The 12,914-nt window shown below is 37.6% G+C and overlaps 1 protein-coding gene across 6 annotated transcripts; it reads right to left on the bottom strand.

Annotated features, from left to right (window-relative positions):
• Window positions 1-1,105: 1,105 nt before the first annotated feature.
• Window positions 1,106-12,413, bottom strand: LOC18427741 (Core-2/I-branching beta-1,6-N-acetylglucosaminyltransferase family protein). 6 transcript variants are annotated; one of them, XM_088851130.1, is made up of 5 exons: window positions 12,307-12,357; window positions 11,865-11,950; window positions 9,272-10,588; window positions 6,763-7,514; window positions 1,106-1,439 (listed from the first exon to the last, which is right to left on the bottom strand). In XM_088851130.1, exons 3-4 carry the CDS (start codon window positions 9,833-9,835, stop codon window positions 6,873-6,875), a joined length of 1,206 nt encoding a protein of 401 aa, XP_088707256.1. In that variant the 5' UTR covers window positions 9,836-10,588; window positions 11,865-11,950; window positions 12,307-12,357; the 3' UTR covers window positions 1,106-1,439; window positions 6,763-6,872. The 6 variants fall into 6 exon arrangements, with proteins under 6 accessions (XP_088707256.1, XP_006836850.1, XP_020519062.1 ...); XM_006836787.4 differs by lacking the exon at window positions 11,865-11,950 and having other exon boundaries at window positions 12,171-12,413; XM_020663403.2 differs by lacking the exon at window positions 11,865-11,950 and having other exon boundaries at window positions 12,283-12,413.
• Window positions 12,414-12,914: the final 501 nt, after the last annotated feature.

Below are 12,914 nucleotides of genomic sequence, written 5' to 3'. Positions count from 1 at the left end.
GAGCTGCAAAAGCTTCATTCAAACACTTTTTTGTTTTTTGATTTTTAAAAAATAAAGTGAGTCAGATATCTGGACCCTTATTTTTGGATGAGAATGGAGTTCGAGACTTCATTATAAAACTCAATGATAATACCATTAAGGCTCAGCCCACTCTCTAAAAGAAAATTTTAAGAACCAAAAATGGATCACATGACCTCTTGCAAAGAGGCACGTTGGCGCAGAGGCGGGCAAACGAGCAGGCTACTCGCCACTAGATTATTCAACTGCATTGATGATCATAGTGTCTAGTCATTGACAAATGGTTAGAAAGGTAAACTCAAATAGGGAATCGCTTGGGTCCAATCTTTAATCACCCGATCTGAGTTGAACAAGTCCATGTTGGAACAGAAAAGTTCCTAACAAGAAGATTAAAAAAAATATTTTACCACCTGGATCAACTTGGGCCATTCCCAAGTTGACCTGGCAATTTCCTAAGATGAATATTTTAACAACATACGTATCTTTTGATTTAATTTTAAAATACCCATCGAAAGACACTTGCAAAAAAACCACAATGATAAATAGTTCAACTCCAGTGGGTATTTTGATCAATTTTCCATTTTTTAAATGATAGAATTCCCACATGATCCAGTAATGAGATTGTTCTTTCAATGGCCCACTCATTAATTGAGTCCCTGTTAATGTTACATTGTCTTTCCAAATGCCCGTTCTGCTCAAGTAGACACTACCACACACTCGGCATAAGGATAACTGGTCTCAATCATTCACTGTTGGGCATGGATGGTGGATACGACGAGTATCATACTGTCGCTGTGGCACATGTATCTTGAAGTGCTTTCCATTCAAATACAAGGATTGATCATTCCTTGTCTAAATCTCAAGCATGATAAAGATGAACACACACGTACATGCAAAGGCGCGCATGAACACAGCATAAAATGGAAGAAATGAGATGGCATCATGCAACAAACGCAAATGGAATACATGTTTAAGCTTTAAAAAATCAAACTTAAAAAACGAAACAATTTCCCACATTCCAAACCGAAAAAATAAAAGAGATAGGAAGAACAATAATAGAACAGAATAATGCACACAGGAAAGAATCTAGAGAAAAATAAAATTTGAACATTCCCGATGCCCAGTCATGTATTAAGGGTACAACAACCCTCATAAATGGTTAAGATTTGAGAAGAACCCGAAGCCACAGCTTATTTGCAGATACAAAAGCAGTTTATTTGCCAAGCAAAGGCCCCAAAGATTATTCTGACATAAAAATTTTACCCAAAAAATTAAATTTGCCCTCTCATCGCACCATTTTCATACTCACGAAATGTGCAGAGATTGAGCTTGCATAACGTCGTAATCAACAACAAAAGTTCGTACTCTCGTCCACACAGTATACTCTGGCTGAAAGGGTTAACCTTACAATACAATTATTTCTGCATTAAGATATAACTCTATATGAATATCATGAGGCTGGTAAATGAACATGTACTCTTACTACATTGTGAATTACAAAATTTCCTGTGAACTTCAATAAACCAATGTCAGCAAGAGAGAGAGTCATGATTTTTTTAGAAACTTAAATTACATGGGTGAAATAATTTTGCAGCCTACTAAATCAAAGAAACTAATCCTGTAATCAAGTCTCTGTGCCTAGCTAACATTTATAAAGGTAATATCCCTACTTACATTTATAACATGGGAATTTAAGCATTTTACTTTCCATTTTTCTTCTTAGGATAAATATTTATCGGCCATCAGGAGCAATTCTGTACAAACTTCAAACAATTATACCTTGTGTAAACAAAGTTTATGCTTAGGTTTAGAGAAATAAATACAAATGCACCAAGAAGAAAGGGGGTGGGCTATGGCTCCTAAAGGTCAACATCTCTAACCAACTCTATCAAACATTTTTATACTATCAGAGATCGATAGGTGCTAATTTCTATAAGTTTACCCGGTCTTTTGAAGCTTAGCCTACATGCAATTTCAGAGAGCTGCAACTGACCCTATCAATTACTAAGAAGAAATAACAAAACTAAAGAAAAATCTGCATGATCCTCCCTCTTCTTCTTTTTTTTGCATTTGTTTTTCTGCACATGATGCAAACATTTGGTTGGACAAGAAACAACATATCCATACAATGAGCATAGCTGAGATGAGGATGTTGAGATGGATGAGTGGTAATACAAGAAATGATAGAAATCAAAATGAATAGGTTCAAGTGGAATGCTTTAAAAGGGCATGGGGAAGGCCCAAAAGGACATGGAGGGAAGTAACAAGAAGAGATATGGTGACTTATTGTCTAATCGAGAATATAGCCGATCCCAAATAGTTGGGATAGGCCGCCGATGATGATGAAAACATCTGAAAACTCAAGTCCACAATGTTAAAATTGATTCCAAATGAATGGCAACTCCCAATTGTCCCACAATGAGAGGCAGCATAAAACAACTTGACCAAAAAAGAACTGCTGAACTAGTACTTCAAACTTCTAAAAACCTCCCATCAGCCTCCACTTCAAGAATGCAATCAACTAAATGGACTCCCTAAAAGAGACATGGACTCCTAAATGAGACATCCCAGTATAGGAAAGGGAGCAGTCAACCCCCCTCCATGAAGGAGAGCAGCCTTAGCGAGAAACCAAACCAACCAGTCCTAGAAGATAACCACGAGGTCCACCATTCTACACCAAACATCACATAAGTACCTCACTCTCCTACCACCCCTAGGACTTGGCTCTGAAGACCAATAATTTAAAAGGAAAACGTAGGATTCGCTAAAAGTTACTGACCCCAGTCAACCAGTCTGACTTGGAGGATTCCAATTCAGACCAGAGGAGTTTTTACAAAAAAAGTCAAGAAAATATATTGGAAAAGGGTAGACTCAGACTATTCAATGGGCTTTTCAGCCCGGAATTACCCGGCATCCAATCCAGGCTGGCTAGGGCAAGTTCAAAGACAGGCCCGGTGATTTTTTAGTTTCCGTTGTAGACCCTCTTCACCAAGTCATATGTGCACCATTTGCTATCATCCCCTTCTCATCAGCTTGTCTTCCAATCATCTAGAGGTTTGAAACAAAAACATGTAGTAAATTGGGATGTTAAGAAAAGCGACCCTGATAACAGTGGCCCTCTCACCAAAAACAAATACAAGAAGCAAACTTTATCTCCCATCTTTCCACCCTCAGGTCCCAAAGATTTTCCTAGGCTTGCGTAGCCACATTAGGATAAAATTCCACCTGGCATCCCAACCACACAGCCAACTCTCTGAATGCATTGCCCAACAAGACAGTACAAGTTGATTGCAAATTGATTGCAAACAAGATACTGCCTCATTCCACTAAGGACCAATCTTATTTCTTCATCTATGCTGTAAAGGCATGACAAAAAGCCATATCATCTACAATGGGGTTAGTGACCATCAGCTTGTAAGGTTTCACTGTTTGAGCACCCCTAAACTCTCTGCCCTAAAGATGAGTTTGCTAAATGCCTGAAGCCTTTGAGATTAGACTAAAAAGGACGGAACACTTGGCACATTTTTCCAAACCCCATACATCCCACTAAATAATCCAAACAAGATCGAAGTCGTTATTGGCTTTCTCCATGTTGAGCCTATGAATGATCATTAGACTTGGCTTCCCTATGCCACAAAAACAAGACACTCATGGCTGCCTACTCTGGAAACCTAAAAAGACCTCGCATGAAGGATATTATAACTTCCAGAAGCTGTCTTAAGAATATTACAAAACCTTAACATCAAATCTTGTACAAGCTGCCAACCAAGCAAATGCAGCCAACCCTCAAAACTCAGTTCCCCAGATGATAAACATTGAAGACCTTCAATAGAATTGCCTTCACTATGTCCTAACAATCCTAATGAACACTTGCAATGAACAATTGTCAACCTCAGGGCCTTTTCCACATCCTCCCAAAACTGATGCTTGAGCCACTCTACCACCACCGCCCCGGAATACCCTCATAGTTTACATCATAATAGTCCAAAACTCATCACTTCAAGCCTTTAAACCTATAAAATTCCCAAAAGAATCCAAAAGGCATAGAATGACATTTTGGTCCCCTTGTGTTCCACTAAATCCACATGAAGTCCACAGTTGTGGTTATTCATTATGGCATCACCAAATAAAAGAAAAGAATGGTGTTGCAGTCCCATCCCCAAAATGTCTCACACTACATAACATTTTCTAAAAGAAAGAAAATCTCACTCTTTTGACACCAAATTCTTCTCCCCATACCAGATCCTGGCAATCTGCCAATCTCATTCTCCTGTCTTTTTCTTGTATCTGTTGACCTTGTAGATTCCTTTTCCAACTTTGTTAACACATCACAGGATGTCCATTTCCACTCTACTAATTTTCCTTCCATTCCCACTCTGCGACCAGCACTACATATCCCTTCAATCATATGTCACAAGAAGAGTTCTCCAATCACACGTTCTCAAAACAGAGGTGGAATGTCCGCTCCCAATTTGCAACCGAGTGGTTGGAATATTTTTTCTTTTTAAATGAGTGTTTTGAAATTGGTCTAGGTAATAGAATACTTTCAGATGAAGAGCTTCCCAGTCTAAGGATGAGGAAATGACCTTGTTATGTGAAAGACAGGTTATAGCATTGTACAAAAGGGTATCAATAAGTTCACATCCCATAAACTCCAAGAATCATAAACCAATGGAGAACAGTCTAACCACATAATGGCGTAGTAAGCTCTAAATTGTCACTATGAATTAAGAAAAGCTATGAAGTTCTCAATTTTTTTATTTTCTTTTTCTTTTTTATTGTTAACCTATGGATTTCTCCAATTAGGTCCAAATATCCTATTTAAGACACATATGCAACACAGGAATTAGATAACTGTAGTCTAGAAGACGGACATGTAAACACATTTCATACAATATCTATGGATAAAAGCATATACTCCCTTTCCATGTGAAAGAAAGGCCAGCAACAAATAAATTTGACTATAATAGTCTAGATTCCATTAAGAAAATTAACTAATCCTTTAACAATTGAACCAAATGGATGGTAGCATCAATCAAATATTTCAGTCTTAATGTAACAACAAACAGTTTAAATACCATCATATCTAAACCTACATAAGTAAATAACAATTATCTCTAAAAACGACTTTTTATTTTATTTGGGGAATTTATCAAACACCCCCAAGAGATTCACTACTTTCAAACACCTCATCTACATATCATTAGGGCCCAAAAATTGATAGACAGGCAATTTCAAATCTTGAACCTTTATTAAAACTAAAGTGGCTTTTAGGAAACACCTCATGAGATAGTAGTATGTTTGAATACGAAAATCCCCTCTTGCAGTGGCAGGATGTTCATGATACGCAATTTTGGGACATACTTTAGAATAACAAGATGGGTATATTAAAAAAAAAAAAGGGATTTTGAATGCCTAAACGCCCAGATCTGACCATCCAAAACTTCTATGGTCTGTCAGTATGCAACCCTAGGTGAATGTTAAATAGCCATCTCTTGGGGATGGTTGATAAACTTCCTTTTTATGTTTAAGCTATAATGCACTGAGATACCATTTATTAATAAATGAAGTGAAGCATCTATTGATGTTTGTTTCTAAACAAAGTCATTACGTTAATAAAAATGCTAGAAAGCACTTGAAAACTAACTGTTATTTTTTTATTAAATATTTTCTAAATAAGAAGAGATGTACATCTTTATTTTGCTACATTTTTGTTTATATGGTACAAATATGTCTAATTTTGTAATGTTCTAGCCATAATCCTAAAATTTCAAGATTTTAGCACACCAAGAAAGTCAAATGGAATTCACCCATTTCAATATACCGTTACTTAGAAAATAGCGAGTGTTGTCATCCCATTGATTTCAAAAGATATACTTGGTTCCTCATGATTTTGCAAAATGTATCTTAACCTTTCAAAAAACGGTCAGCTTAGTCTGAAGTTCTAAATTAACCAAATTCAAAAGAAAAATACACCCCAAGGGACCCCATTCTCCCAGCTATATTTATGGATTATTTTTGCATATTTAAAATTAAAAAAAGTATACAAAGAGACCATTTATTTTTAGCATAAAGAGGTCACAATCACTCTTGTCCTTAAGACTTCAAATTGGGTGGTTGTAAGAATGTCATTGACTAGACTCAAAATTCCAAACAAACAAAAAAATGCCTCAAACTTCATGACACATTCCAAGCCATCCAATTTGACATCTAATGGCTACGAGTAATTGTGACCTCCTTGTACCAAAGAAAAATGGTCTCGTAGTATACAATCCCTTCAAATTAACCAGCATGGTGTTCATTACCATTCCAAAAGAAATTGATGTACTCTTAATTTCTAGTGAACAAACACCCAAATCTTCAATAATTAGCCCTACTACAAAAACCAATACAGATTTGTGTCTTCAAAAGAGCTCCAAATGCCCTTACTTTTTCAAATGTAATGAGACTGCTTCTATTTTGCAAACTAACCAAATAATATATCTCCTCCATATTACGAAAAATATGATTTTTCTATTTTTCAGAAAAATGGATATTTCTTGAATGCATATTTAAAAAACAAGCTTTTTAAAATACTGACAAAATTACAGATCCTTATTATCCAGTGTAGCAATCCAGCACACAAATTGTTAGAAAGAAAATCAAGAGAACTGAAATTATATTGGAAAAACTTCTGCTTGAAGATGGACAAACAATTCAGCAAGCAGAGATCGCTAGGAGAATGGAAGAGAAATGAACACATACCCAGGTCGAAATTTACAATGTAGTCTCTTTGTTCATAGTGAAGTGTAGGCAGACATCCAGTTCAAGCAGGAGGTAGAGAGCCATCAAAAAAAGACTTCAAAAAAATTGTATCAAAACTCCATCACTGTTGAAGAGAGGTTCAACAGAGGCCCCAATGCACTGGGAGCAAACTTCCTCGCAAAGAGGTAGCATAGAGATGTCGGCTCTGAGTTATGAAAGCAAGTCGTTCCATTATTCCTAATTGCAAAAATAAAATCTTCAGTGATATCAGGGCCACCAAAGGTGGCAGGATGGGGCCCACCTCTTGACCAGTCCACCCAAGTGACACTCCTATTGGAATTGAGAGACCCATAAAACATATTCAAGTAAGTAGGGATGTAGTGTTCATCTGGGTAGCAAGAAGGCTTGCAATATTTCTTGAAGATAGTATAGTATTTCGAGTCTGAAACAATATTCACAGCTACATCCCTGTGGGCCTCAAACCACTGCGAGCCTTTACGCCATTGATGGAGCTTAATGTCAGGGGCCATATTTCGGCTGTATCGCCCACGGCCATAACGAGATGGGTCATCATATGAGTCCACAAAACTCTCCTTTGATGTGATCAGATAGTTGTAAACTGTGGGAAAGTTGTACATCGGAATGCAACTCTCTGATAATAGAACAAACCTTTCGTTTGAGAAATCAAGAAGGGCATTGGCTAAGAGCCTCCTCTCTCCATCAGCCATGTTTATGGTCCCCCACTTAACCTCCTGACATCATAAATGAGAGGACAACTAATCAAAATGAAGAAGACATGAAAGCCTCATATATTTAAGTAGGATGAAATGTCGCAGAAAGTTAATTTCTAGTTCCATGAGGCAGATATATCAGGAAAGACAAATGCACTCTCTCTCTCTCTCTCTCTCTCTCTCTCTCAAAAGATAAGAATGAGTTTGAATGTGAACCTTCGCTTTCTATTCTCTATTTTTTTGGTCCTCCTGTTCTTATTCTTTTCCTTCAAGTGGTTCTTTGCTCATGCGTAATGTGTGTATGCATGCGTGTGTGTGTGGTTGTTTGTGTGTTTGTGTTTTGGGGGGGCGGGGGTGCCTTGGTGCTTTTATTCTGCTAAAGATCAAAGAAAACATAGACAATGTTTAATATAATTACATACGGACACAAAAAAAGAAGAAGGAAAATACCAAATGAGCCAATTTTGGGCAAAAATTAGCCTAGGGGTCGGTCAACCGGGGTTTTTTTATTTTTTCCAAAATTGCCTCTCAATCTGAGGCTTTTAAATTTATTTATTTATTCATTAGTAGGGCAGTACCCTAGTGTGAGGGGCAATGCCCAGTCCAGAAGGCAGTCTGAGGTTGGCATCCTCGGACTGCCTTATTTCTTAGCAAACAAATGAGCTAATGCAGTCCGAGGATGCCAACCTCGGACCGCCTTGAAGAGCATCAGAGAAGGATGTCTGAGAATGGGCAGCTTGGACCTGCTTCTAAATGCTTAATAAAGTTAGTCCTTGCAGTTCGAGGATGCCAACCTCGGACCGCTTTGAAGAGCACCACAAAAGGCGGTCCGATGATGCTAACATTGGACGGACCGGGCACTGGCCCAAACATTAAGGCACAACCCTATTATCGAAAAAAATCAAAAAATAAAATAAAATAAAATGTGGTCCGAGGATGGTATCATCGGAATGAGGGGCAACTTTGGAAAAATTAAAAAACCTATGGTTGAACGACCTTATGCATAATTTTAACCCAAAATTGACTCATTATGTATTTTAGTATTTTTTTGTGTCCGTATGTAATTCACTCGTAATATAGATAAAACTGCATAAAAGTTATACATTGATGGAAGTTGATGCAGGTTCTAATTAAAGCAGTGGCGTCTTTTAATTTCAAGTATGTTGGGAATGTTCACAGCAATTCGAACTGATGTATGTTTGGATCGAAGTGATAATTTCTTGAGGAAGCAAGCATTCCTATAAATGCTATCTCTACTTCCGAGCAAACCTACATAAGAATGTCATCCTTTGTTGTACTACTTTAATATGTTTCATTTTGTAGTGAACTGTGGCCATAGGTTTCATTTTGTAGTGAACTGTGGCCAGGCAGCAAGGAGGCATCAATAGAAGTTACTGCTTCCCAGATTTCAGCCTCAATGCACCAAGGCCATCTTGTTGTAGAAGCAGTCGTGGCAATCACTAGAAAGACATAGAAAACCCGAGGTCAAGTGACAGTTATCTTTTGTTCCAAGAGGTCAATTGGAAATTGACAATCTGGACAGTTTGAGCCAATTGGAAATTGACAATCTAGACAGTTTGAGCTAATATTTTAAATCCTTCATGGTTCACAAGATAACTACTTCAATAAACATCAACAAAACATTCACCTGAAGTGAATTTGCAGACTCCAAGTACATGCATTTAGATCATGAAACTAAATGAACAAAATGAACAGAACACATACAAAAACAATGTTTTATGACAATACAAAGAAAAATAAATCCAAGGAATCCACACCTGACTGGGGATCTGGCGGCCATAGAAAGCAGAGGTGGTTGAAACACTAAGCCGGTAGTCCGGAAGTGTGTGCACATAAACTGAATAATGCCCTTCATGCCCTTGGAAAAATTTGTCCCAGAAAGGAGCAAGTGGCAAGGGTCCTCGTGTCAAAAACATGAATGCTACTTTAGGCACTCGCTTGTAAGGATACTCTCGCTTCTTGGGTACCATTGAAGCTCTCCAAAAGAGCTCTTCATCTGTCATACTATGCAACAATTTTTCAGGTTTAATGAAACCCTTCATGCTCAAACAACTTTCAATCTCTACTATTTCCTTAACACAATTTGGTGAATTTCGAGGCACTGGGAAAAACTCATTCTTCGTGGCAAAATAACGGGTAACATGGGCACTTGCCGCCAAGCCAAGGATAATGCCACATATGAAAACAAGAAAAAAGGAAACCACCTTCACGAGCCCCACTGACCAGTCCCTGAATAAGGCCTGCAACATCAAGGGGAAGTCTATTATAGCAACCGTGAGCCTGTCCGTCTCTTCTGCTTGAATTCTTAATGTAGCCTTCATCTCAGTAACATCGATCAAACAGTACCTCTATCTAGGGGGCCAAATTTTCATGACAGCTATATATCAACTTTTGGATCACTGTACAATTTTAAGGGCTCAAATAAATTTGAATTGACAACATTTGGTTCATCCCCTACCTTTTCAAGTACATCTCACATGCCATTATAGCATTATAAAACCCCGATAATTTTCAGAGATAATCAGAACCAAGAAGTAATTCCAAGAGATGACTAAACTTTCATTACCTAATCTCCGAGATATATGCTCAAATCAGCTAATTTCAAATATGATTTCAAACATGCAACAAACCACCAACATCTTGCTGCTTTTTTAACACCACATGCCAACTTAAATTGTCACATCCACATTCAGTAGCCACATAAAAAGATCAAGTAAAAAAGGTGATAAATATTTTGATATTTGTCGCAGTTAACCTTCGGGAAAGCAATTTCAGTAAATTAATACAGTGAACCACTTTATGAGATCCTTCTTGCTCCAAATATAATCTCTAGTATCTCATCACAAAATTAAAGCATGAAAGATCACTCTATATTTTCCAGTATCATGTCCCTCAAGTTCCAGTTTCACCCAAGGACCCAAGAAATCAAAGGTCAGATCAAAGCCTGCAGCCTAAAAATTCATCAGCCTAGATTACATTGTTTCTTGTATCAGAACCTAAACATTATAGTCCTTCAAATGGAACCCTCTATACAGTAGAATTGATCCAGTTTCAAATTCCATAACAAAATGAACCTGAAATAAAAATATAAAAATTGTTCATTCTAATACACAGAAAACCAAAAAGTTTAATCTAAAAGTACAGTGAAAACCGTGCTACTTGTAGTATTGAAATTCCAATATTCAAATTCCTTTTTCTATGTAACCAGCAACCCCCCCCCCCCGCCCCAACCCACCCAAAAATAATAAAAAACTGACTCTGATTTATGTTTAGACTACAACACATCAAAAGTAACCCCAGAAAACCAATATCTCAACAAAAAAAAATGTAACAAAAAATAATAATAATTATGCAACAAAAACAGAGTATTTTGAGATAAAAAGTAATTAAACCCTAAAATGGATTTCCAAACATTATATAGCAAAACCTTATTGGTAAAACAAAAGAAAAAGAAAAAAAACCTCAATTTTTCATTCGCACATTCACAAGCACCATAGCCAGAAAGACAAAAGAATTTGGGATTAAACCCAAAGATTATGAATTATAATACACAGAAATGGGAGAAGCTATCAAAAACTGAAGATTGATAACTGTTAGGAAAATGATGAAATCTAGCTGTAAAACAATTCTCTGGACGAGAAATGAAGTTCAACCTAATATCTTAAGGTAGAAGGAATCATAGACAGGTAGACAAAGATAGAGGATTGAGAAATAAAGAGAGAGGAGGATACACTGAAAAGTACAGAAGATTCAATGTTAAAAGCTTTGGAACATGAAATAAACTGGGAAGATAAATTAACTATGAAGAAAAAGGAATTATCATAACCATCAGGCAGAATTTCATAGAAAATGTAGAGAGAGAGAGAGAGGAAAATGGGACATTAATTATGAAGACAAGCGATGATCTTAAACTTAATCGATCAATCCAGAATCTCACGGAAAATGAAGAGAGAGCGAGAAATAAGAAAATAAACTCTGCAAGAAACATAATTCGTTGATTATGAAAATAGATGAAGCTTACCTGATATCTTACTATCCTAGAAATAAAGAGAGAGAAGAGAGAGAGACCACAAATGTATAGAGAGAGGCGTCGAAACGCAACAATAAAGTGAGAGGTCAAACAGATTGATTTGATTAAGAAATGACAGGATACTCATCACACATGTCACGATCCCGGAGAGAGAGAGAGAGAGAGAGAGAAAAGATAGAGAAAGAGATCTGCAAAGTGGAGAGAGAGGAAAGAGAAACTAAAAACATGAATCCTAACATGCAATGCATTTACTTAAGTTACAACGGAAATGGATTGAGACATTTACTTGAGTTACAACGGAAATGAAGAGAGAGAGAGACCTGAAATTCGTATTCAATGGGGAACACAGAGAGACCTGAAGTGCGTTTCAATGACAGAGACCTGAAATCCGTGTGGAGAGAGAGACCTGAAATCCGCGATGGAGATAGACAAAGAGACCTCAAAATTGTGTACTGGGGAGAGTGGATGAGAGAGAATGAGAGATTCGCGTGAATTGGAGAGAGAGATACAGAGAACTGAAATTCGTGTAAAATGCGGAGAGAGACCTGAAATCCGTGTGAGAGGGGAAGAAAGGGAGAGCTCTGAAATCCGAGTGTGTGTTTGTGTGTAAGAGAGAGAGAGCTTACATTCCGAAAGAGAGAGAACTGTAATTCGTGTAGAGAGAGTGTGTGTTTACATTCCGAAAGAGAGCGAACTGTAATGGGTGTAGACCTGTAATTGGTGTAGAGAGAGAGAGACCTGCAATCGTGTAGAGAGAGAGACCTGTAATTGGTGCAGAGAGAGACCTGAATCCGCGTCCTGCGAGCGAGCGCCAAGGAACAGTTTTGAAGAAGGGAAGAAAGAGAGAATACGGAGAGAAGGGGTCGCAATCGCTTTTATTGGCGCCTATTTATAGCAGCAGGGTCTCCGCATCGCTATCGACATAATCGGGAAAACATGGGATGGAATCCAATCGTTTAATTAAAACTTGGACGGATGAGATTCCCAGCTGAAAAACTTCCTAATTCGAATAGAACAAACGGGATATCAAACATTCGCATAGAAGAAATTAAATGCAACGAAAAACATTTTGTTTTAGAGAGAGAAAATTTTGGCTCTTTTGGAGATAGTGACTACCAATAGCCAAGGGTCTCTACAAATGGGCTTGGACCCCAGGTTCTCGCCTCACAGTGTTTCTTTGACTATAATTCAAGTTTCCTATTCCCATGTTGTTTCTTCTCTTCACCATTGAAAAATCTCTCTCTCTCTCTCTCTCTCTCTCTCTCTCTCTCTCTCTCTCTCTCTCTAGTCTATAATATAATGTTTTAGAGAGAGAAAATTTTGGCTCTTTTAGAGATAGTGACTGCCAATAGCCAAGGGTCTCTACAAAT

This window comes from Amborella trichopoda, chromosome 11 (genome assembly GCF_054954075.1).
Source record: "Amborella trichopoda isolate Santa Cruz 75 chromosome 11, AtrichopodaSantaCruz75HAP2 v2.0, whole genome shotgun sequence".
Taxonomy (NCBI): Eukaryota; Viridiplantae; Streptophyta; class Magnoliopsida; order Amborellales; family Amborellaceae; genus Amborella; species Amborella trichopoda.
This window is presented reverse-complemented; position numbering and strand designations above follow the sequence as displayed.

Excerpts from the sequence above, each read along its gene's own strand:
- LOC18427741 (XM_006836787.4), bottom strand. The coding sequence starts at position 9,835 with ATGAAGGCTACATTAAGAATTCAAGCAGAAGAGACGGACAGGCTCACG. Across the intron at positions 7,515-9,271 it reads GCCGCCAGATCCCCAGTCAG|GAGGTTAAGTGGGGGACCAT; the intron begins GTGTGGATTCCT and ends TTATGATGTCAG.